The 24377-nt window shown below is 46.2% G+C and overlaps 1 protein-coding gene and 1 long non-coding RNA gene across 4 annotated transcripts in view; one reads left to right on the top strand and one right to left on the bottom strand.

Annotated features, from left to right (window-relative positions):
- Positions 1-17490, top strand: part of LOC142566109 (uncharacterized) — an 84063-nt gene extending 66573 nt beyond the window's left edge. Inside the window, exons 2-4 of the mRNA XM_075676903.1 lie at positions 4897-5423; positions 7085-7404; positions 13959-17490. Of these exons, the coding sequence (XP_075533018.1) occupies positions 4941-5423; positions 7085-7404; positions 13959-14373 (1218 nt within the window). The 5' untranslated portion in view covers positions 4897-4940 and the 3' untranslated portion in view covers positions 14374-17490. The remainder of the gene's footprint in view (positions 1-4896; positions 5424-7084; positions 7405-13958) is intronic.
- Positions 1-24377, bottom strand: part of LOC142566116 (uncharacterized) — a 281596-nt gene that overhangs the window by 113696 nt on the left and 143523 nt on the right. Inside the window, exons 5-6 of one of the 3 annotated variants that reach the window (XR_012824969.1) lie at positions 22520-22632; positions 2636-2797 (exon numbers count right to left, since the gene is read on the bottom strand). The exons of the other annotated variants lie outside the window; for them this stretch is intronic. This is a non-coding gene — a long non-coding RNA (uncharacterized LOC142566116). The remainder of the gene's footprint in view (positions 1-2635; positions 2798-22519; positions 22633-24377) is intronic. 3 annotated transcript variants of the gene reach the window in all.

Here is a 24377-nt window from a genome sequence, read left to right as displayed (position 1 = left end):
GCGAGGTAGGGAAGGGGGGGGGCGAGGCTATGGTCTCGGCGTTTCTTCTTTCGCCCCGGTTATTTGGGCTACTATCATCTCAGGGGGGGGGGGGGAGAGAGAAATGCAATACAACGTTGCAAGGGACTTGTATGCTTCCTCGGTGTTGTCTTGCTCTGCAGTTTTTTAAATTATATTTCAGTTATTTGGTACACGTGAAGCTGTTCTTTACCTATCTACTTATCACAATCTATTCATCTTGCGTTAAACGTTTCGTTTGACACTACGGATATTGTGTGACATCGTTTCCTGGGAGTGGGCGCATGTTGATACTTCTCGTACCACCCGTCTCTCCTTTCATCGCTCGTGCGATTGTAACCAAGCGGTCATGGCATTGGCAACCGTTCCGAGGTTGTTTTTCAGCAAGCGACAATGGCAGCAGCCTATATCTCCGGCTTGTAGGCTAATTAGGAGACCAGCTCAGTAAACTTTGCGTTAGTAAGAACTGTCTGCAATAAGGCGTGCCTTTGTAACTGAATAATAAGGCCGGCGCTGGCTCTTGGAGCAGCTATAGGGGAAGAACTGCTTTGTGATTACGGGCTCAATTTGCCTTCTCTTATGTCCGACACGGGCCAACAGCGCAGAATGCGACAAAAGATACACAAACGGGATACAGCGCATGCGTCTCGTTTTCCTGTCTTGCTCCTTTGTCTCCGCTGTTCCATATGTTGAACGCAAACGGCGTAACCCCCTGGAGCACAGTCAGGATCCCGTAATGACTCTTATGCCAATTCTATTCCTTTCCGCGCTTTGTCAGTGCCCCGATCGGCGCACCGGTTACGTCATAACCACGATGGGCCATTGCGTAGCAGTGGATGGTGAGGCTGAAAAGAGTCGATCAAAAAGATGGTTATATTCCACCGGCATAGTTTTTCAAAAGCGAAGCTTTCCTTCGCAGCCTCGCCAGGTTTCGCGATGGTGGGTGCTGTGGCCTAGCTGTTCTCTTGCCGAATAGACCAACCAACCACAGCGGGGTACCCGTGCCTCCCGCGCCGTTGCGTTCCTTACATAACCACAAGATGGCGCTCGTCTCCGCGCTTACGGGGTGGCGCCGGCCTTGCGGGGGAAAGAAAAAAAGAACCAGAAAGCTCGCCTTCGTGCATCCGCTGCTGCACGGTAATGAGGAAGTGACCGCTTCTTGCGGGTAGAATGGATTCGAATTGCGCTAGCTACGTACGTATGCGCATGCTGCCTCTGAAACCATGCATGATGTCTTCAAGGCTTCCGTCATACACATTAGTAGTCAGGTACTCCGCTTAACAAAAGGCTGGCTGTAATTTGTGTGCGCCCGCGCTTGTGTGTGCGTGCGTGTGTGCGTGTACTCGTGTTTCGGCTGTCTATGCACTCACGCGAACCTTCGCTATATATAGATTCCAACGCGTTGGATCTGCTGCATCTTGTTGTTTTTCGCTCAGCCGCAGAAGTGGGAAAGCAAATCAAGGAAATTCGTTCGGTCAAGTAGACGGGTCTCCAGTTCGCTGCCCTCTGGATCACGTTAAAATGAAAGGACTATGAAACATTTTCAGAAAGTAATTGGAATAGCCGGCTTTATTGTAACATACACTCCCATTTGTCTGCAATTATTAAACAAAAGGTGCTAGGACCGCGGCCACACCTATCGATGTACAATTCCATATAGCGGTTCTATAAAGTAAAGCACCCCGAAAGACAGCAGTAGAGACATTGAAATCACCCTGATGGAAGCACCATTCCTCTGGAGATTCATTTGTATGTGGTAAGCGCTCCACATGACAAAAGACAAAAAAATAGGCAGGAAGTGCGCGTACTTTCGTCGTGTGTAAGATCCCGTCCCGTATGCAGTTGTGTTTGCGCTACGCTCTCTCGCGTAATATTCCGCGATATTAAAGGGGTATGCGCAGAATGATTTTATTAAACTGAATCGAACACAAATGGTACAAACACGGTTGTAAAGTGCATGCTAGCCATTTTGCCTAGCATAATACATTTCTTACACTTCTCTGAAATGTTCACACAACAATTCACACGTCACTCGTGTTTTCATTCGCCGCAAGTGAATCATCATGAGCCGAGTAGTCCGGCAATCTTTTTCTTGTGGAATTATACATTTTATTCTGTCCTGTCAGCTATAACAACAACTTGGCCTCTGGTCAACAAGCGGGGGAAAAATTAGCCCACGTTTTTGCGTATCGAAAGCAATTGTAATAATGTCGTTGTATACCTGCCTGACTGCGTGTTCGCAGTGAAAAAAAAAAAGCAAAGCAAGAAAGCTCTTTCGTCGCCTTGTTTGCAGCCTCAACGGAATAATAATTTTGGTTCAAAAAGCTATTCGCAACTGCTCCGTGGTAGCGGCTATCTATTGCTGGGATACCGATAGCAGTGGCGCGCGGAAATACTCGTGCGCCAAGCTTTTGGTGCACCTGAAGTGGTCAAAAAAATTCACGAACCTTCCGCTATTCCGTCTTCACAGCCACGTAGCAGACACATCATAACCTATTGCTCTGCCAACAATTATTCGGGAATTATTTGGTTAAAAGGTATTCGAATGGGCACCATGACTATTTGTTCAAATCGAGTTGTTCTCAAAGACAATTATTTTGGGCCCCAAAATACTTACCATCTATGCAGTCTGGGATTCCTCGCTTCGGATAGGCTTCCTTCTGATGGGCTTTGCAGAGGCTTCCGAGGCTTCCTCATCACCTTGAGTGACGCCAAGTGGTTGAAGGTGTTCCAGTCGGATTACTTCGAATGCTTGCTGCTGAACGTTGGTCACGGACGCCTTGCATTGTTGCACGAAAGGAAAGCCGAACTCGCAGTTAATATGAATTCTAATAACGTCTGCCAGACAACCCAGATATCCTGGAAAAGCAAAAACGCTGCCTGTTTTTCTCGAACAGTGATTCGAAGACCACCATAGCATTCGATGCGTTATTCCAAGAATACGAACGCTGCATATTCTTATGCCCCATAGCCATAATAAAAACATTCAGCTGAGATTAGGTGCCCTTTTCAAAACCAGCTGCACGTATAGGAACCACTGCCATGATTGAGTGTGAATGATTTTGTGCTAGTCAAATTTAAATTAAGGAAAGAAACGAGATCAAGAGAAAAAAATTGAAAAATAAGACCAAGGGTTCTGTAGTCGTGACTTGAATGCCCCACTGCTTGATGACTAATCAGTGGCAGGTGAAATGTTTTCATTACGTGCGCAGGAACGTAATTCCTCAAGGCTGTGCGCTTGTGAATTCGATGTATTTTTATAGCGCGCTAAGCTTTTCTTATCGTTTCAACGAGACCAGCCTATTTACTGATCCAGTTGCTGCCTTTTGATATTTTGTGATGGATTTTTGAAGCCCCTGTTTATAGAGAAAACCATATAAAGCCAACATGCGCTGGAGCCAAGAAAAACGTAGGAGAAACTGCATAATTAAATACTGCATTAAACTGCATAATTAAATACACATGAGACTTAAAAGCACTATAATCTTATTTATCGAATCCCTCGGTTCCCATCTTCCTTGGCGCTTTTATTATGTGAAATTCCGATAGCTACGGGAGCTGGAAAAGGGGGGAGGGGGTTGGAGGGAGGCGCTGCACGTTAGCGTTGATCCGTACGTTGCTTGTCATTCCCAAACGCGATGTCACTTTCGTTTAACAAGACGTCACGTCGATGTAGTAGTCTTTGTCATCCTGCCATGGTGACAGCTGTCAGTAACGGAAACGCCGTTCACCCCAAATATGCGCAAGTATGCAAGTGCCGACGAAAACAGAGGCGCTAAAGCTACGTGCACATTTCCTTTGAGCGCAGATGTCTACAGTTGGCCGCGTGTCAGCTGCTTGTTGTATTCTTCTTCGGTTTCCATGTTTCCTTTTCCTTTTTTCTTTCTAACTTGTTAAGCTCAGATGTTGTTTACATACGAAGAAATCCGTGTTTACGGGGTAAGGCATGCGTTCGGTTGTGCTAGTCAATGCTGGAAGCCAGGCGTATAGTAAAGGGATGACTGAGACGTTTTACGCGTGTCTTTGCAGTATCTTAAGAGATCAGGGTAAACTGCAGAGGTTAAGTTCTGAAAATGAAAAATGAAAGAAAAATTGACCTATTGCTTAGAAAGAACTTCAGCAGACTCAGTTGATGACGAAATGACATCCGGTGGAGTAGATTTATGTGGAGTCTCCACATCGCTTGCATTATAAATCCTAACAATTCCTGACGTAATGGTGCATGTTTCATTCGGAGCTGTGCACCACTTACAGTAAACATGTCACTGCATGCGACCACATACAATCGGGAAAATAGTTGCAGCTGCATGTTATGAATCAATTCATAGATCACCGGTATAGTTTAGATAACTATACGCATTTAATAAGGCTTGTAAAGCGGCTAGTTCTTGTCACACAGGTTACAACACGGAATGAAGGCGAAACGAGACGCGTACTTAGTTTTCGTGCCTCGTTCCGACTTTCTTCCGCGTTGTTTCTCGCAACATGTGGAGCGCGACATTTTCGCTCACACACGCATATTTAGTCGCGTGGGAAACTAAAGCGAGCCCCGTTTTGGCTCCAGGCGTCTGGTAGGTACACTGCACCTTGCGAAAGGCCGAGCATTGAATCGCATCGCTGTGGAGGAATGGGTTATGCTGAGAAGCTATGCGCATTGAACCACAGAGTGTGGCCGAACAGCGATCTTGGACTGCCGTGAGTGTCCTTTACTACTCACTGTCTGATTTAACGACCGAAACTTTTCGACGGCGGTATCAATTCTTGGTGAAAGGCAAGTTGAATTAGAGGGAAGCGCGCATCGGTAATAAACATCCGCTTGATTGGTCGACGACGGTAACAGCTTCGTTGACGTTTCCGTTTTGCTTTCAATGTGCCCAGCATTCGCACACGGTGAGCGGGCAGGTTTGCGCCGACCAGCGAGCATGGACGTGGGTCACCGGTCGCTGCCGCCGTCGCGCCGCGAGAAGAAGCGGCCGGCCGAGGGTGCGCTGGCGGCGCTGGCCGGCGGCGCGCCCGAGTGGCTGGACGTGATTCCGTGCGGTCAGCTAGGCGCTGTCAGGGACGTCCTGAAGGCGGCAGCCGCCGCCGCGGAAGACAAGTCAGCCGTGCCATCCTGCTACGAGTCTTGCGACTCGACGAGTCTCTCGAGCTTCGACAACGGCTCTGAGGGCGGCGCCGGCAGCGGCAAGGAAGCGCGCTCCAAGGACGCCTTCGCGGGCCGCTACTCGTTCAAGTCCAGGGCCGACGATCACACCGACGGGGGCTGCCAGATCACGCGCCTGTGCATGAACCGGGACGCCTCGGTCCGCTCCACGGGCTTCGTGCCGAGGGTGGCCGACGCGGGCGACGACGAGCCGCCCGAAATCCTCGTCACCGCGGACGCCAGCCGCTGCTCGGACGACGAGGTGAGAGCCGCCGCGCTCTTGGTGGCCGCGCCTGCAATCGCGGTGTGCGGTAAGAGAACGCTCCGTTCATCGGCGATTAGGCGGGCCCGTTTGTACGAAGTCTTGCCTTTGCATTTCGCTCAGATTTCGCTGTGACACTACCCCGCGCTGTCACTGCATCCCACTGGTGCCCCTATGGGAGCAGTTGTGGCGGATTCTTTTCGGCGTACAAAAAAAATTACCCGCGTATGGCGAGAAAATGCTTTCGCAGGGGCTGCAGCATAGAACGAAGTGTGCACTTTCTTTCGGCACTGTACACGGAGCTTCGTTGTAATCGCAGTTATGGAGGCCACACTTCAACGTGCATACCTAAGATGCTCGGCATAAAGCTTCTGTTATGCGCGTCAAACACAATCGTGCGGTAGAAATGAATTTAGAGTGCGTTCGGAGGAGGGGAAGGAGGCGGGTACGGAGCAGGGGGAGCGGGGGCTCGGAAACGTGCTTTTCGCAGCCCGCATATCGGGTGTCGAAAACATCACATGTCATGACTATTAAGCACTTTGGCATTAGTAGTACGGTCATTCAATAATTCATAACACTTATTTCGCGGAATATACCCATACTACAATAGTTAAGAGACCCACGCAGATTGTCTCAAGGATAGTCACAAGCTCATATTAGAGCAGGTTTTTCTACTTCATATATCAGCTGTCTTTTTTTTCTGTGTGTGGCAGTTACCTCATTAAATTGCTTTTACACGGCTCGTACTCCTACACTGCAGTCGTGTCCTAAAAAAAAAAAAAAGCAGGGAAAGAAAGCATCCGCCGGTAATATGAGTTCTTCTGCGAATATATTTTTTCTCGGTGCTCGCTGGACGTCCTGGATTGCCGCATGTTGCAAGATCTGTGTCATTTATTTGCATCGCTCCACAAATTCTGGCATACAAAGAAAGCAATAAAGACAATGACAACCTTGTCTTGAGAACTGCGTGCGCGCTGATGACTTCCTTAGACACAGCTTCTTTTTCTGTTTACTCTTGTCTCTCTCTCTCTCTCTCTTTCTTCCTGTAGCTCTCTCTACCAGGAAAATGTTGGCGGCAACATTTTCCATGCAGTGCACGTCAATCATCCCTTAAACAAAGAGGATCATACAGCGGCAGCTGATCTTGTCGCGGACCACTAAAAGGCCTGAAAATCAGCGTCGTCCAGTAATAGAAGTCGTAGCGAAGCCGATCATTCCGCCCGCTTTCTTTTCGAAGCAGCGCCTTTCTCGTGTCAGGCGCTTTCGATTTGGTCAACGCTTGTAGCAAGTAGATGACAACACGACAAGAAAAAAAAAAAGACAATATCGAGGAAAAAAAGGCGGCCACTAATAATTCGAATGTTCAGCTAAGGTTTTCTTTTTTTTTTCCTCGTCTGACCCTTCCGCCGGCCTTGGCTGGGGTTTCGCGGAGAGTGCGGAGCCCGCGGAGGAGGCGAAGGCATGGTTGCGCAACTGGCTTTGCAGGCGCTGCGCGCTTCGTTTGAAGCCGCGGCGGCGGCTGCCGCTCGCACAGTTCCTCGCCAGTGTCCGCAGGAGGAACGGGCGCCGGCCGTCACTCTGTGATGCGGCCGGCCTAATCGTCGGCTCGGGAAGCTTTCCTTCTTCCAGCTGATCCCTGCGCATCCTTCGTTCGCACGCAGAACGGCAGCCGCTGCGCCGTCAGCCGTGGCTCACCGTACGCGTCGCTGCCGAGGGATTTCCTTCGGGTGCCCCGGAGCCGCAAGGGCCGCCTGGTGCTCTCGGGCCCCAAGAAGGCCGGCCGCAAGAAGGGTGCCGAGGTGTTCGAGGTGCGCCGGGTGCCTTCGGACTCGGCCGACTCGGGCATCTACACGAGCTTCGGCAAGGAGATCCGCAGCTACGGTCTGCCGCAGGAGGACGCCGCCGCGACTCCAGCCGGCCGCAACATGCCGTCCCCGGAGTCCCAGGTGGCGGAGAGCTCGCTGGCCACGGTTACCGCTCCGTGAGTAAAACCCTGTTCGCTCGGACTTGCGCCTGTCTGCCGCGGAGATGTTTGCCACGCAGCCGTGACGTTGAAACGGAGCGGACACGGCGGCGCTCCGAGTGCGTGTGTCGCTCGCTGGATATATCTTGTGTCCGGGCTGTCTTGCTGCGTCCACGCGGCGGCATTAAAGTGTTCTGCCCTCTTCTTGCCCACGAGAGTTCGGTCAACGATCGGAGTGTAAGAAAAGTTGAAAAAAGAAAATAGTTTTAAACACTGCGTGACCAGCGGTGTTTAAAAAAAAAAAAAAACACACCGCTGGTCGCGCGTTTCCTCCTTCCCTGCTGTCAGCCTTTGCAATCCATGCTGTCAATATAGAACCTGAAAGGCATTACTTACACAGAACAAAAAAGCCACACACTATGTATATCCCTGGGAGAAAAGTGGGCGGACCACAGACTTGCCGAAGAAACGGAAGGTATTCTTAATTATGATAAACAAACTGAAATTGGCGGACGGACTCGTAAGTTGGCAAAGCCAACTATAACTGCAGTCCTTCATCTCAGGTTACATTCATAGGCGGAGAAGAAGATCGGTTTTCTGGCGGGATCCTTCGTACGTCATACTTCCACTCAGGGTAGTGCACTCTCATTTAACCACCTGGTGTTGTTACGTGAGGACTTTCTTTTTCAGAATTGATAAAGATAAGTTTTAGCGCAGAGGCACACGGACAGAAAGATATAGAGACGACGCACTGTAGCGCTCCGGCGTCATTCATTAGATTATGGGGTTTTACGTGCCAAAACCACTTTCTGATTATGAGGCACGCCGTAGTGGAAAACTCCGGAAATTTCGACCACCTGGGGTTCTTTACCGTGCACCTAAATCTAAGTACACGGGTGTTTTCGCATTTCGCCCCCATTGAAATGCGGCCGCCGTGGCCAAATAATATTATAAAGACTATTCACAACTGCCACGTTGCATGCTTTAGAAGTATAGTCCAAATAACGTAACGCCGTTTTATTATTGTTGATATTACATAGACAGCTAAATTACGCGCGGCAAAAGGGTGAAATCATTTTTCGCTGCTGGTTTCCATCTCTCAGCTGAGATTTTGTTTGCGATTCGTAGGTAGATTGAGATTTATTCACGAAACGTTAACCAATATCGAGGTCGCAATTATTATTATTATTATTATTATTATTATTATTATTATTATTATTATTATTATTATTATTATTATTATTATCATTATTCAAAAACTTGTATTTCTCCGACCATAACGTTACAATTGTTATCACTGCGGTTACGCAGAATTGTTTGACTCTAGCAGGGGGAGTGCTGAAAACTCATTTTTCGGGAATAACTGATAGTTCTGTATTAGACTTCATTTTCGTGAGTTCATGCACAAGAATAAATTTTCTCTATGCGCACGCCGGGTCATCGTGCTCCATTGGCGAGTACGAGAGACCTCGAAAATTGAATGATTGGTGTACAATCGAGTTACGGGCGTACACAAAAGTTGTCAGCACTCCCCCTAAATAAAGTTCCGAGTTACAACTCGGAACTTTGCCGGCGGCACCATATACCATGCGTCCCAGCTAACGCGGACAAAGCTATTTAAAACAGAGGGCCACGAAGTACGTTAAAGGGAACAACCGTGTTTTTTTTTTAGCAGCTGCCTTGCGCACGCTGGTGAATTGTTTAAATCATTAATTAGCTGATTAGTCAAACTTAATTCCCTAATTTTAAAGTTACCTTCATAATTGCGCATGCGAGAATGTGAAATTATGCCTTGCACTCGATAACATCATACTCAATAACTTACAACTCGCTACATTTTCCGCAGTTACTTTTTCCGCGTTTGAATGCTGCTGCGCAAAACACGAAACAGAGAATGCGCAGTGAAGGCGGGTCCAGCGTGTTTCACGCGCTGAACAGGCAGCTCCCTCCACAAAAGGGAATTCAAAGAATCAACGCTGCTCAATCACTTTGTGGCCGCGAAAAAGTGACAAGGTGACGGCGTAGCTGTTGGCTGCTGCCACGAACGAGATGGCGCGTTGTCACACCGTTTCCTAAAATATTGCACACCGGTTTAGGGCGGCGATAGAAAAGACGACTGAAACGAAGCCCCAAGAAAAAAAAATTATGCCGCTGGCTGCCTGCTCCATTTTGTTGGATACTTCAAGAACGCTTGCATTCCGAGATATTCCTAATTAAATTTGGCATTTAGTACACCAATATTGCATTCCGTGGCGAGAGTCTCGACACAAAGATGAATACTCCAGATGACGTAGCTGATTCTGTATAGCTAGAATTCAGCACTGTCGGTTTAAACTAAAGAAAAATAAATACGAAAAAAATACGGCGAAGTTTTTTTTCCCATAAACAGATTTTAATCAAAAAGGGTCAGTGAAAGCGTCTTTACAAAACGGCGATGAACGTGTCGCTGTGAGCCTACTTGCGCACAGATACGAGCAGCCCGGGGAGGTCACGGTGTCACGCGTGAGCCTGCCGTCTCAGCAATCATCACTTACTTCTTATTTCCGACCTATCTGCCTCTGTTACCGATGGCAATGCAGAATAAAACCTCGGAGCTTGGAGCTTTGCACCCACATACTTCTACAAGGTGTCAGACTATTTGCGTTCGATTGTAAAATACATTCTCCTTAATTCATGCGTAGTCTTATCACCGTATGACGTTGTGCCCTTGCTACACTGCTTTTCGAAATCTCTGTTATTTTGTGTGTTGTATGGAAGCGCAGTGTCGCAGTAAGTTAACAATTTTCGCAAGAAAAAAAAATTTTCACAAGAAAAAAAAAAGCAACCTATAAGCTGGGCGCAGCTGATAACATCGGCGCCCCAGCTCTTGACTGGCAAACAGTAATACTGGTGACCCTCGTTTGAACGCCGTCAGCTGCGTCCTGTTCGATTTTCTCTACGTGTGAAGATTCCCGCGTTTGAGTACGCATGGCGCTGAGTGTCGAATTTCATCACAAATATCTTGGGGAACAAGTGCTCTAGAAGTATCTAATAGACTGGAATTGTTTTCGAATACTGTTGTCTTCAAGTGCATAATATAAGCATACACCATAATTATGATACAAAGGAAAGTTAATTAACAATTTCTTGCTAATTAAATATTTGCGGACGGCCCCACTAGTTCGATAAAATTGTGTCCGACAGAGTGCATAAACCATCTATGCAAGGAGCATTTGCGTGCGTATACCATTTTGATTGACGTTACTGACAGTTTAATTGACAGTATAACAGTTCTTGCCTACGCAGTCAACCTGAAAATTCAGCTGCGCGCTTTGTGTCTCAAGGTATGAACCAAACAACGCGCAATTGCTCTCACTAAACCATTGGAGCTAAAAGCACGTAGGGGGAGAACTTCACTCTAAAAAAAGTTTACACCCTTTGGGGTGTATATCTCCCACACAAAGATCGTTAAAAAATAAAATATGGGGTTTTACGTGCCGAAACCACTTTCTGATTATGAGGCACGCCGTAGCGCGGGACTCCGGAAATTCCGACCACCTGGGGTTCTTTAACGTGCACCTAAATCTAAGTACACGGGTGTTTTAGCATTTCGCCCCCATCGACACGATAATTGTAATCTTCCTTGCTTGCGTTTCCTTTCTTGAAAATGCCGCGCCCGCTACTTTCCTGTCGGCAATGCTATTGACACGTGCACTTATATTTATCGGGTGACCACGTTTCGCCGCCTAACAAATCGCACAGCGCGGGACGCGCCTGTATACGTATCCGAAGTTTCCGGAAAGTTATCGATGCTTCTATCCGCTTTCTGTTGTCGCGGAACCTTGTGTTATCTTATTTCATCGCGTGACGCGAATGGTGTAGAACCTTGAGGAAGGCAAGCGGGTCCCAACGATTAGTCTGGAACATTCTATGACTGCTGTATAAAAGCCGACGCGCTGGACCCGCTGATGAGATTTCGACGATCGCCGACTGTGTTCGCCGCTATCGTTGTGCTTTAAGTGTAGCCTGTCTTTGTGGGCACAGGTTCGCCCCATAAAAGCTAGTTTTGTCTTTCACAGTATTGCTACTGTGTTCTTTAACGTCACTACCACGTGACACTATGTCATCTTGATAACGCGCATCTGGTTCGTTACTAGGAGGTATCGAGCTCGCAGCGTTAAGGAAAAGAAATGTGAACAAGACAGATGACGTTTATTGTTGTGTGACCCGCCGTGGTTGCTCAGTGGCTATGGTGTTGGGCTGTTGAGCACGAGGTCGCGGGATCGAATCCCGGCCACGGCGGCCGCATTTCGATGGGGGCGAAAACACCCGTGTGCTTAGATTTAGGTACACGTTAAAGAACCCCAGGTGGTCAAAATTTCCGGAGTCCTCCACTACGGCGTGCCTCATAATCAGAAAGTGGTTTTGGCACGTAAAACCCCAAATATTATTATTTATTGTTGTGTGGCAAGATACGACTCAAAGGATGTAAACTTTCTTTAGAGTCTAAAATAGATAATAAAGCGGATGATGTAACCTATAGCGCAATTTAACGCATGTTTTAGAGCAACTGAGGTAGAATTACGATTTTTGCTGACGATGCTTCCGAGCAGGACGGCCACCAGAATTGGCGCGAGAATCGGTAATAGAATATATATTAACAAATATTTTTAATTAACGTTTAATTAATAACATTAAGCGGCATGCCGTTTAGTTATGGAATTGAAGACAACCAGTACTGAAAGTATAGCATTTTGCTAGAAACGTTATTCCTAGCTCTAGTTTCGAGAAGGACGGACCAAAAATATACGCTCTAAAACAAAATAACACCCTTTGGGTCGTATCTTGCCACACGACAATAAACGTCATCTGTCTTGTCCGCATTTATTTTCTTAAACGCTGCGAGCCCGGTACTTCCCAGCAACGAACGGCATGCGCGTTATCAGCATGGCATAGCATTGCCTACAGGAAAGTAGCGGGCGCGGCGTTTTCAAGAAAGGAAAGGCAAGCAAGGCAGATGACAATTACCGTTTTGTGGCAGATATACAACCCAAAGGGAGTACCTTTGTCTGAGAGTGTACCGCGACATGCATTGCTGTTGGAGTTAATAGGAAGCTCTAGCTCGGGTGCTCCTATCTCAGTGCATGTAAAAGGAGAATTCATTTTTATCGGCAACCACTGCACCAAATTTGACGAGATTTGTTGCATTTGAAAGAAACATTTAAGATCTGGTGACTGTCGGTTTCGAATTTTCGATTTAGACGGTCATTTTGTTCAAAAAAAATTGGCAAAATTGAAAGTGTTCAGAAAACGATACTATCAAGTTTACAACTCCCTAACTCAGCAACAAAAAAGGATATTACAATTCTGTGAATTGTATATAATAGTATATCTAAAGCTGACAAAATTGCTATGTTACACTAGAATCTCAAAAAAATTTAGTAACATGGAAATACAGCTTTTGCGGAACCCTTGTAAACAACGTAACAAGTTCACGTAAGATGTAAAATGACATATAGAATTTGTCCGCTTACAATGATATAATGAATGCCGTTCACAAAACCGCGATATCTGTTCTTGATGCAGAGCGATGAATGCGTAAACTTCGTGCTTCTATATATTTTTCAAACTTTCCAATTTTTGAAAATTTTTGCAACAAAATTCAGGCCCTAAATCGAAATTCCGCTTCCAACAGTCACTAGAATTTGTCTTTCTCTCTCAAATGAAACACATTTCATTAAAATCGGTCCAGGGGTTATCTCAGAAAAACTTTTTGCGTTTTACATGTATTTGAATCGGCGGCGTCGGAGTTTGGCCCGAGCTAACGCTTCCTTTTAACAGTTTCCCCAGTTTCCCGTACTGCATTATTCCACAGTCCGGACACATACAAACTGTAATCTCAATATATTAACGCGATCGACTCTAAACCACTCAGTGATGACTGATTTGGCTCTAAGTACATGGCAGGGGGCGTTGAGGGAACTTCGGCGAACTGATTAAACTGTATTTATAGAAGAAACATCCACAGACACTGCGCAAAAACCTCCCGTGTTCTCACTCTCCTACGCCATTTTATCATGAGTTAGAGCCCAGGACGCTGTTATGCGTATATATTACGAAACCTCACTGTCCTATCGTTATGTGACTGCAGCTCAGATTGTTCGCAAGTGCTCCGTACCGTGCTTATATAAAGGTAATGAGCAAAGTAGCGCGGCACTGGTGGATTTGGGCATACTCTCTTTGCTAGGGCTGGTTGAATTTCCTAATTCACATTGCCCCCCACTGACCACAGTTCTCTCAGATTCCGACGTTCCTTGGCAATGTTTAGGCGCATGGCACCGACCCTGTCTCTTATTGTTGGGTCATCTGGCTAGTTAGCAGTTGGCGCTGACCTTTGCACGACGACGCCGTGATACTTGTTCGGAAACACGGAACGAGAGCCGGGTCGACGGGGGACCGTCCTACTTTCCGGGGAATGAATTTGGCCGCGGCTGTCTGCCCCAATAGAGCACACAGGCGTGGCCTTACACAGCGTTTGCAGTCATCTTGCGCGCACCGAGGTATTCTGATGTCGTTCGCCCCAACATTTGCAGCGCAACGGTGGCGGCCGAAGCGCCGTCCGACGAGAGCGCCGCCGGCTCGGCCCAGGTGGAGATGGAGCGGCGCCGAAGGCAGCGCAACACGGAGCTGGCCACCATCTTCATCTTCATACCCGTGCTCATCGCCTGGGTACTGATTGTGCCATTGGTGTTGTTTTCCTACTCGTTCGAGAACCCGTACAGCAAGCACTTCGAGGTGGCGCTGTGGATATGCATTCCGCTGTCCACGCTGGTGCTCAGCGCTACGTGCCTCGTGAGCAACGTTTACTGGTACTACGACGGCGAGGCTGGACGCTGGCGGTACCGCATACATTGCGGAAAGGGACCCGCCAACTTTTACTGGGGTGACGTGCTCACAGAACCTGGCAACGGGAAGCAGCAGCAGCTGGGCAGCGTGCAGGTCGTCTAGCAAAAGGCACAGTGGCCACGACGGAATGGCCGAGGCAGGGCCACGTTTCCACGGGTAGTCCCTGTGGCATGAGACAGAGTTGCAAGTTCGGTGCCCTACAATTACACGAGTCGTTAGGGCAGGATCCACTCAGTGGTTCCGTTCAGGAAAGGGTTGGGTTAATGTAAGGATCCCATTAAAATGCTTTCCTTTTCGCATTTCGTCATTGGTGCGAGCGGTGCTCCGCCCACCTTATTGCCAGGATCGGCCGGCTATGAAGGGTAGATGACAACAAGGGAATACGATCGAGCGAGAGGAATTCTTACGTTATACCAACCCAGGGCTCGTATTCACAAAACTTATTTCGTTAATGCCTCACTGACGCGGCAGTCGTCGAGTTATCTCGCCGATGGTTAGTACGTACTATAGTGGCAGGTGCCCGAGCGCCGGCCGACGAGCAAGTGTGTTGTGAACAGGGGCTAAGTTTTTTTTCTTTTCTGTAATCTGCACACTAAATGTAAAGGGAACAGGGTTCTGTGATCCGCCCGGAGAGACGCGATACTGTATGTGAATGGAGAAGCGCGACGTATTCATGTGCAACACCGTGGCACTGGTATGCTCATGCTTCGGCATATTACGCCCGCCAAATTTTGGAAGGCCGCGCAACTAGGCACTTTTATACAGAACAATGCCGAATTTCCCTTTGGTGTGCATTCAGTACAGCTGAAAGCTTGGACTGGCCGGTGTGAACGCAATTCGTCGACAGGCTATCGCCGTAGTTTGCCAACTGAGAGCCTCTTTAGTGGTAGTGGCCATGCAGGCTGCATAGTGTGCTCTGTGTTATTTCATGTGCTTTTCGTTGTGATCGCGCTACACAAATGAGAAAATCGCCTACCAACGAGCCCATATAACCGCTCTCGTCGACTGCAAAGTGAGGAACACGTCGCGTGTCGGCGGCATAGGAGTCGAGTTCACAAGTAATGTTGAGCGTGAGAGCGGTTGACGACCGACTGCGCCGTCTTGGGTGCTAACTTTTACGCAAGACAACAACAAACTTCACTCATGTAAAGAAACCCTTATGTATCTGAAACCGTGATTGCCGTAAGGAGCTCTTCTCAGCGCGCTAGGTGCTTCATCATTAGATATTATATAAGCTACTGATGTAGAGAGTGTCCCGTGTGTATAACATCAAGATATGATTTAGGAAAAAACAAAAAAGTTTGATTGCTCGTTTTCAAACATTTGGGCACAATCAACCTTTGGTAATGAATATTTTATATCATACGCGCGTTTAAACCCTATCGGTTGCAGTTCACGCAAAGCGACTTCCGAAAGTTGTATCGCTTTGTGGACCAGCCGACTTCCCTCATTCCGGCTGTTCCCTACATTAGTCTGGGAATTCTGACATTTAAACGCAAAACGGCCTATTATTTAATCGTCAAATGAAGATGAGCACTTCTAGTTCTGAACACAGTGCTCAAGGACACTGTAGTAACAACGTATTGAAAAGAGACCAAACTTACGATGTGATGTGTAGTACAAACAGCAAGACAGGAAGTCGACACGGTGAAGCAAAATGGTCAATTTAGCCGGCAATATTTGCGCTAGAGGCGTAATTTTATTTTTACGCCGCATAGAGAATGTCGCTACACGGCGATGCCATGAATTTCTGCCTTCAGCGCCTTGTCCTGTCGTCTTTCTTGTGTCTGTCTTTTTGCGCTAAACAAAGTATTCTGCCTTCTCATTTTTTTTTCATCGCACTGTTCCAGACTTCTCAAGAATACCTCTCGCGCATACACAACTGGAGTGATAGTTGATGTATTGCAATGAACAGAATATGCTGCACGGGAATTCTGCTTTTATATGACGAACACAGACACAAAAGAAATAGTAAACGAAAAAGAATGCAGCCAGCGTTTAAGTACAAATAAGCATAAAATATCCCGTTGCAAATACTTACGCCATGCGTTTTTTTTTAAACAAAACTTTTGTGCGCGCTTTATTGCTGAAAAATTGCGTTATTGAAAGTTGGGAGTGGCAATGCCATACACTGCTCTTTTGATCGAACGTAGGAGACCTACGAAAATGTTTTACTCAGGGTGCCATTTGAGATCTTCTATTTTCTTCAGTGCCTAGAACACGCGTGCACGTAGAATTTCTGATGCGTTTCACCTGGTGCAGCTATAGCATTTATGAATGTTTGACACTGTACTGTGCACATTGCATGCTCCACAGCAATTCCTAGCGGGGCTCAGGACCGAGTTTGTCTTTATTGGAGATACATATGTATACTTCAGTAAAGGGGCATCTGTATTGTTTTACGTTTCCCATTTTGGCGTTGTTTGTTGTGTTTTATTTTTCCTCGTTTCGTAGTATTACTCTGCCATCGTTTCACCAGTATGCACCGAGCTTTTTTGCGCAGGCTTAGCGCAAGCATGATGGAATTTGCGCATTCGCGAGCTGGCTTGACTTTGTGCTACAATAAAAAATGATGTCTGTGCGTGAAATTTCATCACGCATCCCAGCCTCGCGTGTGAGACTGGCGAGCGGCTACGCACAATGGAGTCGCATCCTGCGCAGTCTGGAAGCTGGTGTAATGTGCGATGTCTTTCGGCAACTTGATGAGTGATCAATGTCCTGCGTGTTTGAACGTTCTTTAGTTTCATGTGCTGTATATTATTTCGCTTAGAGAAGCCTCGACGAACCCATGTATCCTTGTGGAAATATGCACCATGTATTCGAAAGCCACGTCACAGTATAAGTGCTGCGCGTCCTTCCTGTGCTGTAACATGTATTGAGAGCCTTAGCCTGTGCCTTTGCAAACATGTCGAGAGAGAGGAAAACTAGTGGTCATTTTTTGTCGTGCAACACCAGGTTATCGTGGACTCATCAAAGAATGGAAGGAGCCCTTCCGTTTTGCCCGCTCATAGGCCAAGTGTTGCTCTCATATGTAAAGCCCCATCATTAAAAAAAAATTTCATTTGACGTGGCGGCTACCAGTAGTCCGAAAGCTACTAGTACATCGAAGCCGTCGGTGTTGTATTTGTACTCGTTGTACCTGTATGTATTCAGCCAGTTGCCATGGTTACATCGCCATGTTTTGTTCTTTATGAAACAAATAAACCGCATAAAACAATATTTTTGTGATACTCATCATCTGAGGGTGGTCTACAAGTAGCGCTGCATTTTTCAGACTCTCAATGTTGAGAGAAGGTAGCTCGGTCAAAGTGGGGGAGAGAGAGGCACAGGTAGGAAGCGACATGTTTACGTCTGCTGGATTTTTACTTTTCAGAAAAGAAATTGTGCCATCGCGCACGGACAGAAGTAGATTTAATGTTTGTTTTACAGAGGCTATGCTAAGCAAGCTAAGAGCCAAGGAACCTCCCCACGAGCACACGTATTATGAAGAAAGCTTGCACAACGTGGGAATAAAATGTCCGAACAGGTAATCTTCATTCACGCAGTGCTCAATGATGGTGGCCGCTTATTAAGGTTTATAATGATTACCGATCAGTACTATCGATCAGTGATGTGTTTGACCAGATGTTAAAGTACTGGACGTTAACCTGAAAATCAGAACATTACCGCACGCAGTCAAGAACCCTGCCGACTGCATACCAAAGCTGGCAATGAATGATAGCGTGACGCACTGTAATTTCCAAGAAATCTTGCAGCAACGAGGAATCCAAATATTTGCTTCGCATAAAGCGTGAACCAAGAACACCTCGTTCCAAGAAGACCCACTCCCCTCCAAGCATAGGACAGGGAATGTCGTCACATGTCGTTGCTCAAATCACAGCTGATGCGCATCATTATTTATTTACGTAGCATTGCAGGTGTTGTGCCGGTCTTGCGCGGCTGCCCGAATTCCGGGAAGTTTCTCCTTCCTGCTGCTCCGTATGGCGCCCTTCACAATCTGTAGTGACGTCGAACAGGCATGTACGAGCCGCCACTGCAGAACGCTTTTACGCACCGTATGTCTTTGTCCAACCGACTGTGCCTTGACGCATACAGCAGCGTCGACAGTTGCGCACCACGAAGCACGTAGCAGGACTGAGTATACAAAGGGATTCAATGATGAATGCAGGACAGCTGCCCCATGCAGTACACGAACGTTGAGAGAAAGTCTTAGCTCGGGGCAAACCTCGATCTCCCTCAAAATGCACCTGAAACTTAAGAATGCTCTTGTTAGACACGTGTTGAACTAATTTGGATTTCTTCCAATCACAAGAGAAAGCCAAATTATACCGCCTTCTGAAGCAGAATGTCCACAGACTTCAGAGGGAGAGATGAAAATGAGAGAAAGGCAGGGAGGTTAACCAGAGCTAAAACCCTGCTACCCTGCACTAGGGGAAGGAAAAGGAATAATGTTTACAGCTCCGTAAGTATGCTGCAAAAGCAGATACCATGATTCTGTAAACTATAGCTCTGAGATCGCCAAAATCGGGAGAATATGGGTCATAATTTTACAGCCTATGTGAAATTATTACATTGTTCATGCGAGTTCCACCAAAGATTTACCCACAATTTCGCGGTATATCAAAAAGCGGCTGGGCATGCTACCTCAAATTTGTCCACTTTAGATGTCAGAAATGTGATGACGGTTCTTTATTTCTGAGATTGTAAATTGAAAACTCGATTTTCTTTTTTAAATGCCCGATTTTTAGCCCTTTGGAGTAAAAAAAATGCTTCACTATATCGGGAATATTTTCGCAACGGTCTGTATAGATCCTATGATTTTCTTTAAAATGCAGCAAATCTAATAAATATTGGTGGAGTGGATACTGTGCCAACATGGTTTCTTCCTTACCACGTATTCAAATAACAGCTCGCGAGATAAAGCAATAAGAGAGAACGTACAATGGCCTATATTCCTCAGCTTAAATGTAAGTACGCATGCAGATTCTTATAAATTATTTTGCGAAAGCAGAGTACAACGCACCGCTCTTGTGCATCACTTCTAGACGACGCATGGTATATCTAGAAGGCCGTGTTCCCTCACTAACAATAATTAATAATTGACTAATTAATTTGTTCACACACGTAGTTATTCCTTCAGGACGAGTTGCAAAATTCGCACATCATGGCTGGACCCATAGCAAGTTAATTGGGGCATGACAATAAAGATAAAAAAATGTCAGAAAAAATTAAGATCGACTACATGCCTATAAACTATGTAGGTGCACCAGTTCTAATGAATGTACTGTAAGAAAATGATTAATCTGCCAGCTTGTTCTAAATGGTGGCTTTGTATCCGTTTCATAGGCTGAATTTGAATGACCTCGCCATTCCTAACAAACGGTCACTTGGCTCCGCTGGCTTAACACTAATAAATAAATGGTTCATTAGCAATTCTCAGTTAATAAAATTATTAAATTATCTATCATATATTTTTTGCCCAACCCTGCTGTGGTTATCGGCCAGAGAAAACTATCACCGCGTCTTGAAGCCCCTATTTTTAATAACTGGAAACATTTGTCACTCAAACACCCGGTGCATTGGTGAACATAGAAAAATATAAAAAAATCCACGCTTAACGAACAAACCACAAGACACCCTTAGTGTTAATAATTATTCTAGATGATTTTCAGTAAATGTGTTAGATTTCCTTGACACGAGTCTAAAGCTGATATACTGGGCATTCGACTAAATAGCTTATACTGAAGAAGCTTAAGTTTAGCGGGTGTTACGTCAAATGTTTCTTGTCCACTGAGCTCTCTAACTTGCTAGGGGTTGTAGCAGTTTTTTTAGCAACGTGTGTTAAGATGATGGCACTGCTTCTATCTGGCGATGTTGAGACAAATCTAGCACCTTCTACCGAAGAAATGCTAACTGCTGTTTTCGAAACCGGACAGACAGATATGCGTAGCGATTTGCACGCAAAGCACTTGCACGGATCTGTCCTTGTGGAACTGCAACATTTATTTTCAAGAATACGTGTTCTTGAGGTTGACATGTCACCTTTGGAAAAAAAAAACAAGGTGCATTAACAGTCCGCCCGCCTGAAGCTATTAATTCGATATCTCAGCAACTTAAGAGTATTAAATCTAGATGCGATGATACCGAAAATCGACTAAGGCGATCTAATCTCCTCTCTTTTTGGCATCACCGACGATTCCAATTAAACGTGGGCAGCATCAGAAGTCGAAGACATTGATTTATGTTCAAAAGAGCTTGGCGTTACAAATGAACCTTTGCAAGTTGAGCGTGCGCATGGCCTTGGCAAATATTAAGTGGGGAAATGCAGACCGGCTATTACAAAATTCACCTGCTGCAAGGACAGGCAAAGAGTAATTGAAAAAGGTTATAAGTTCAAAAATACAAATTTCGTTGTTCGCGAAGACTTTTCATTGCAAACATGTGTAGCCAGAAAGCAGTTAATCGAATTATCGAAGTCCAAACCTGTGCCGTCGATAAACTGCGGATTCAGTCATCTAGATAACAGTTTCAAAGGCCGGCAGTCGAACCAGATTTTCATCCACCTCAGTTTCAAGTGTCCATAATGTTATAGCGCAGTTTTCGCTATCGTTTACGAATATCCACTGTATACACCCAAAACGTGTCGAAGTTTGCTCGTATCTAGAAAACAGCAATTGTGATATTCTAGAACTCACAGAAACGTGGCTTCATTCCGAGATCACTGATGACGAAGTCGTATGACCATCAGTTGACTACAGCATTCATCGTAAAGATGGAGATGGAAAAAAAAAAAGGCCGGGGGGGGGGGGGGGTGATTTATAGCCCTCAAGAAGAACATTACTGCCAATCGAAATTTCAAGCTCACTTGAAATAGCTTGGGTCTGCGTACCATCCTCGCATTCTAACAACGTATTTGGAAAACGTCATCCACCACCAGACCGCACAGATACGTTAGCGTCTTATTTGTATGCAAATGCTAGCGAAATTACTTCGAAATTTCCGAAAGCTAATTTGGCTATTTTAATTACCCCGAAATTGACTGGGCTAACCTAACGTCACCCTGCCAACACTCAAACGATTTCGTCGAGCTTACTTAAGACTTTTCTCTAGTGCAAATGAGTTGTAAACCCACCCGTAGCAATAATATTCTAGACCTCGTTTTCACATCCATTCGAGAAACAATTACATCAGTTTCTTTGATGTCTCGCTTTAGTGTTCATCTACTCGTTAACGTTACATTGGAACTTACATTGGAACGTAACCTTACATTGGAACGCACCAGCCTCCAAGATGGTCGCCGCGCGTCGCCGAAATTCTAAGGCCATGATTTCATTTTCGTTTATTTTATTTCTTTTTTGGGACCAGTTACGTTGCATAAATCGAGTGATTTGATGCAGGCGCTTGTGGCGCTGCTTATATGTTGCAGCGCACAAAGGTGTATCACTTTGTTAGTTTTATTCAAATTCATATGCGTTATGTTTGAAGCTGTAACTTAGCGCAACAATCATGCCAACTCTTAATGACAAAGTAGAACTTCATCGTTTGTGATATTGCAGTTCTAATAACTCACACCAGAAGGAGTATCGTAAATAAATGTGCCGTGTTCCTTCAATCAGCTTGCTGGACAGCCAAGCACACGGAAGTAGAAGACAACGATTTATTGCAGCAAGAGTGTGAGAAAAGTGGCAGACACATGAAAACGGGAAGGAAGGAAGGAAGGAAGGAAGGAAGGAAGGAAGGAAGGAAGGAAGGAAGGAAGGAAAGACAGGGAGGTTAACCAGTTTAGCTTAACCGGTTTGCTACCCTACACATGGGAGCGGCATGGGGATGGGATCATGAAAACGGGAAGAAAGTGCGAAATGCAAGTAATGTAGAATTGTCGGAAAATAATGGCGTGATCGCAATAAACTTTACACAAGCGTAACAACAGACACAAGACGTGTTGCAACTATACATAGAATGAAAAAAAAATCTACACAGACAAGCCAGCAATAAATGTACTCAGAATTGGATTGTTTCAGAAGGAAAAAATATCACGATTCTTCTTGTACTTCTACGAAGGAGTGTGAATTAAAGTAGCAGAATTATGTGAATGGATGTGTAACAAAATAAAATGGCTACAAAAATGATTGGGCACGCACCAACAACCTCATCTCGAATGCCTAATTCAGTGAGTTCCTCATTAAACAGCTGCAAGATACTGGCATCTCAGTCAATTAAGCAGTTCGACTGAGTTGAGGGTTTTCACCTGCTGTATTCGAAGCCTTGCAATCGTCTTCTCATACTTGGAAATTTGTCCTTGAATATGCATGATGTCCTTTGGCTGCAGAGTGTATTTTGAGAAATGAGTAGTGGAGATTCCTGCAATAGGTAGAATTACAGGCAGAACGTAAGCAACACTGGAGCCTTCAAAGTTTTTGAATGGAGATGATACGTTCCTTCGTGTAATACATGTTTTTCTGATCATAGGTCAAGGAACCACAGTTATAAATGCTAAGACACAGGAAACTTGCTACGGTAAGGACTCCATGCACAATTAGAACATGAAAACACGTACGTTTAGCCCAATGTAAAACAGCTCATAACGCTCTAGCGAGAGGTTCTCTCAATAGAGGTTCAGAGAACGCGCATTATTGCCATATTGCAAATGTTGCACATGTACAGCTTTGGAAATAGCCGCATTTCTTTTACAAAACTGGCGCCCCATGCTTTTTCAGAAGCCGCTGCGCATAACCTTCTTGAACAAATCAACATAAAGCTCTCTGAACCGAATGACATGTGTTCATAAGCCGCATTTCTTAGTGAACCATTTTATTTTATTTTCTAACTTCGTCATTGTTTTGAACGTGCCTTGCAGCTTGGACGCTGCCGCGTCGCTGTTATCGCTGGCATCACCACTCATTGCTGCGCATCATAAAAGAAGGATGCAAAATGAAATTGAACGTTGCAAATGGGCAGCAGTTGTTTATGGCTTCAAGGCCACCATGGTCCCCCTCCCTCACTCGTTCATGCCGCTGACAGTGAGATAACGAAATATCACGAGAACAAGTGTTTAACAACCTGCAAAAAAAACTTCCTGTGGCATTGACATGAAACAGCGAAGAGAAGCAGTAGTGTCAAACGCTGGCAGAAGAGCCCAACAACGATCCTCGGGCGCATTTTACAGAATAACGACGCCGCGAGCTCCCCCCCTCCCCCCCCCCCCGACTGGACTAGTACACTGTAACTGGGCTTCGCACATGTTGGGTCGTGCCGCTTGGCAAGCTGCTATAGCCACGGCCGCAGCCACAGCCACATTTTTCTTGATGTGCTCTGCCACCTAGCGCAATAGGCGAATCGCCACAGCTCGGCCGCGAAACGGCTCGAGTGTCCACTCTTGTCGTTTACTAAATTACTCTATGGCCGTGGCGGTTATTGGCTTCGTTGTGCATTTGGTTGTCTCCTACATGGCACATTCGTTTACGCGTCCGTCCGGCGCATTTATTTGAGCATCTGAATGAAGCTTGCCAGTGGAAGTTTCGACTTGCACGCAAGAAGTCACAAGATCTCTGGAGTTCAAATGCCTTCAATTGCCGATTACATAAACTGGACCCCATGCTACGGCTACAGTTGCCATCTAGCACTTCCCGCGGCGAAACAACCTTGCTGTGCCGCTTGTGGCTGGGAGTGGCATTCACGAACGCATACTCCTACCGTATGGGAATGGCCGAGAGCCCGATTAGCGACTCCTGTGGGTGCGAGGAAACCATCGAACACCTATTGTGTACCTGCCCTCGCTACGATGTCCAACGCCTCTCTCTGCGGGCAACTTTATACGGACTGGACTCGATACCGTTCACCGAGTCATAGATACTCGGACCGTGGCCACACCCGTCACTGGCTCGGAAAGCGATTCGTGCACTAGTGCAATACTTGAAGTGCACCGGCTTAAGAGAGTGTTTATAGTGTCCCTGTGTAATGTCCTTCCCACACGCACTCAGCGCTTACTATCTCCCTTTTTTCCTCTTTCTACTCCCCTTTCCCCCACCCCCAGTGTAGGGGCCCTCCCGGCCGGGCTGCTCTGATGCTGCTGGGACGACCCTCTACCTTTCTCCCTCCTACGCTCT

This window comes from Dermacentor variabilis, chromosome 1 (assembly GCF_050947875.1).
Source record: "Dermacentor variabilis isolate Ectoservices chromosome 1, ASM5094787v1, whole genome shotgun sequence".
In the NCBI taxonomy this organism is placed as follows: Eukaryota; Metazoa; Arthropoda; class Arachnida; order Ixodida; family Ixodidae; genus Dermacentor; species Dermacentor variabilis.
The sequence above is the reverse complement of the archived record's forward strand: the minus strand, read 5'-3'. Positions and strand labels throughout refer to the sequence as shown.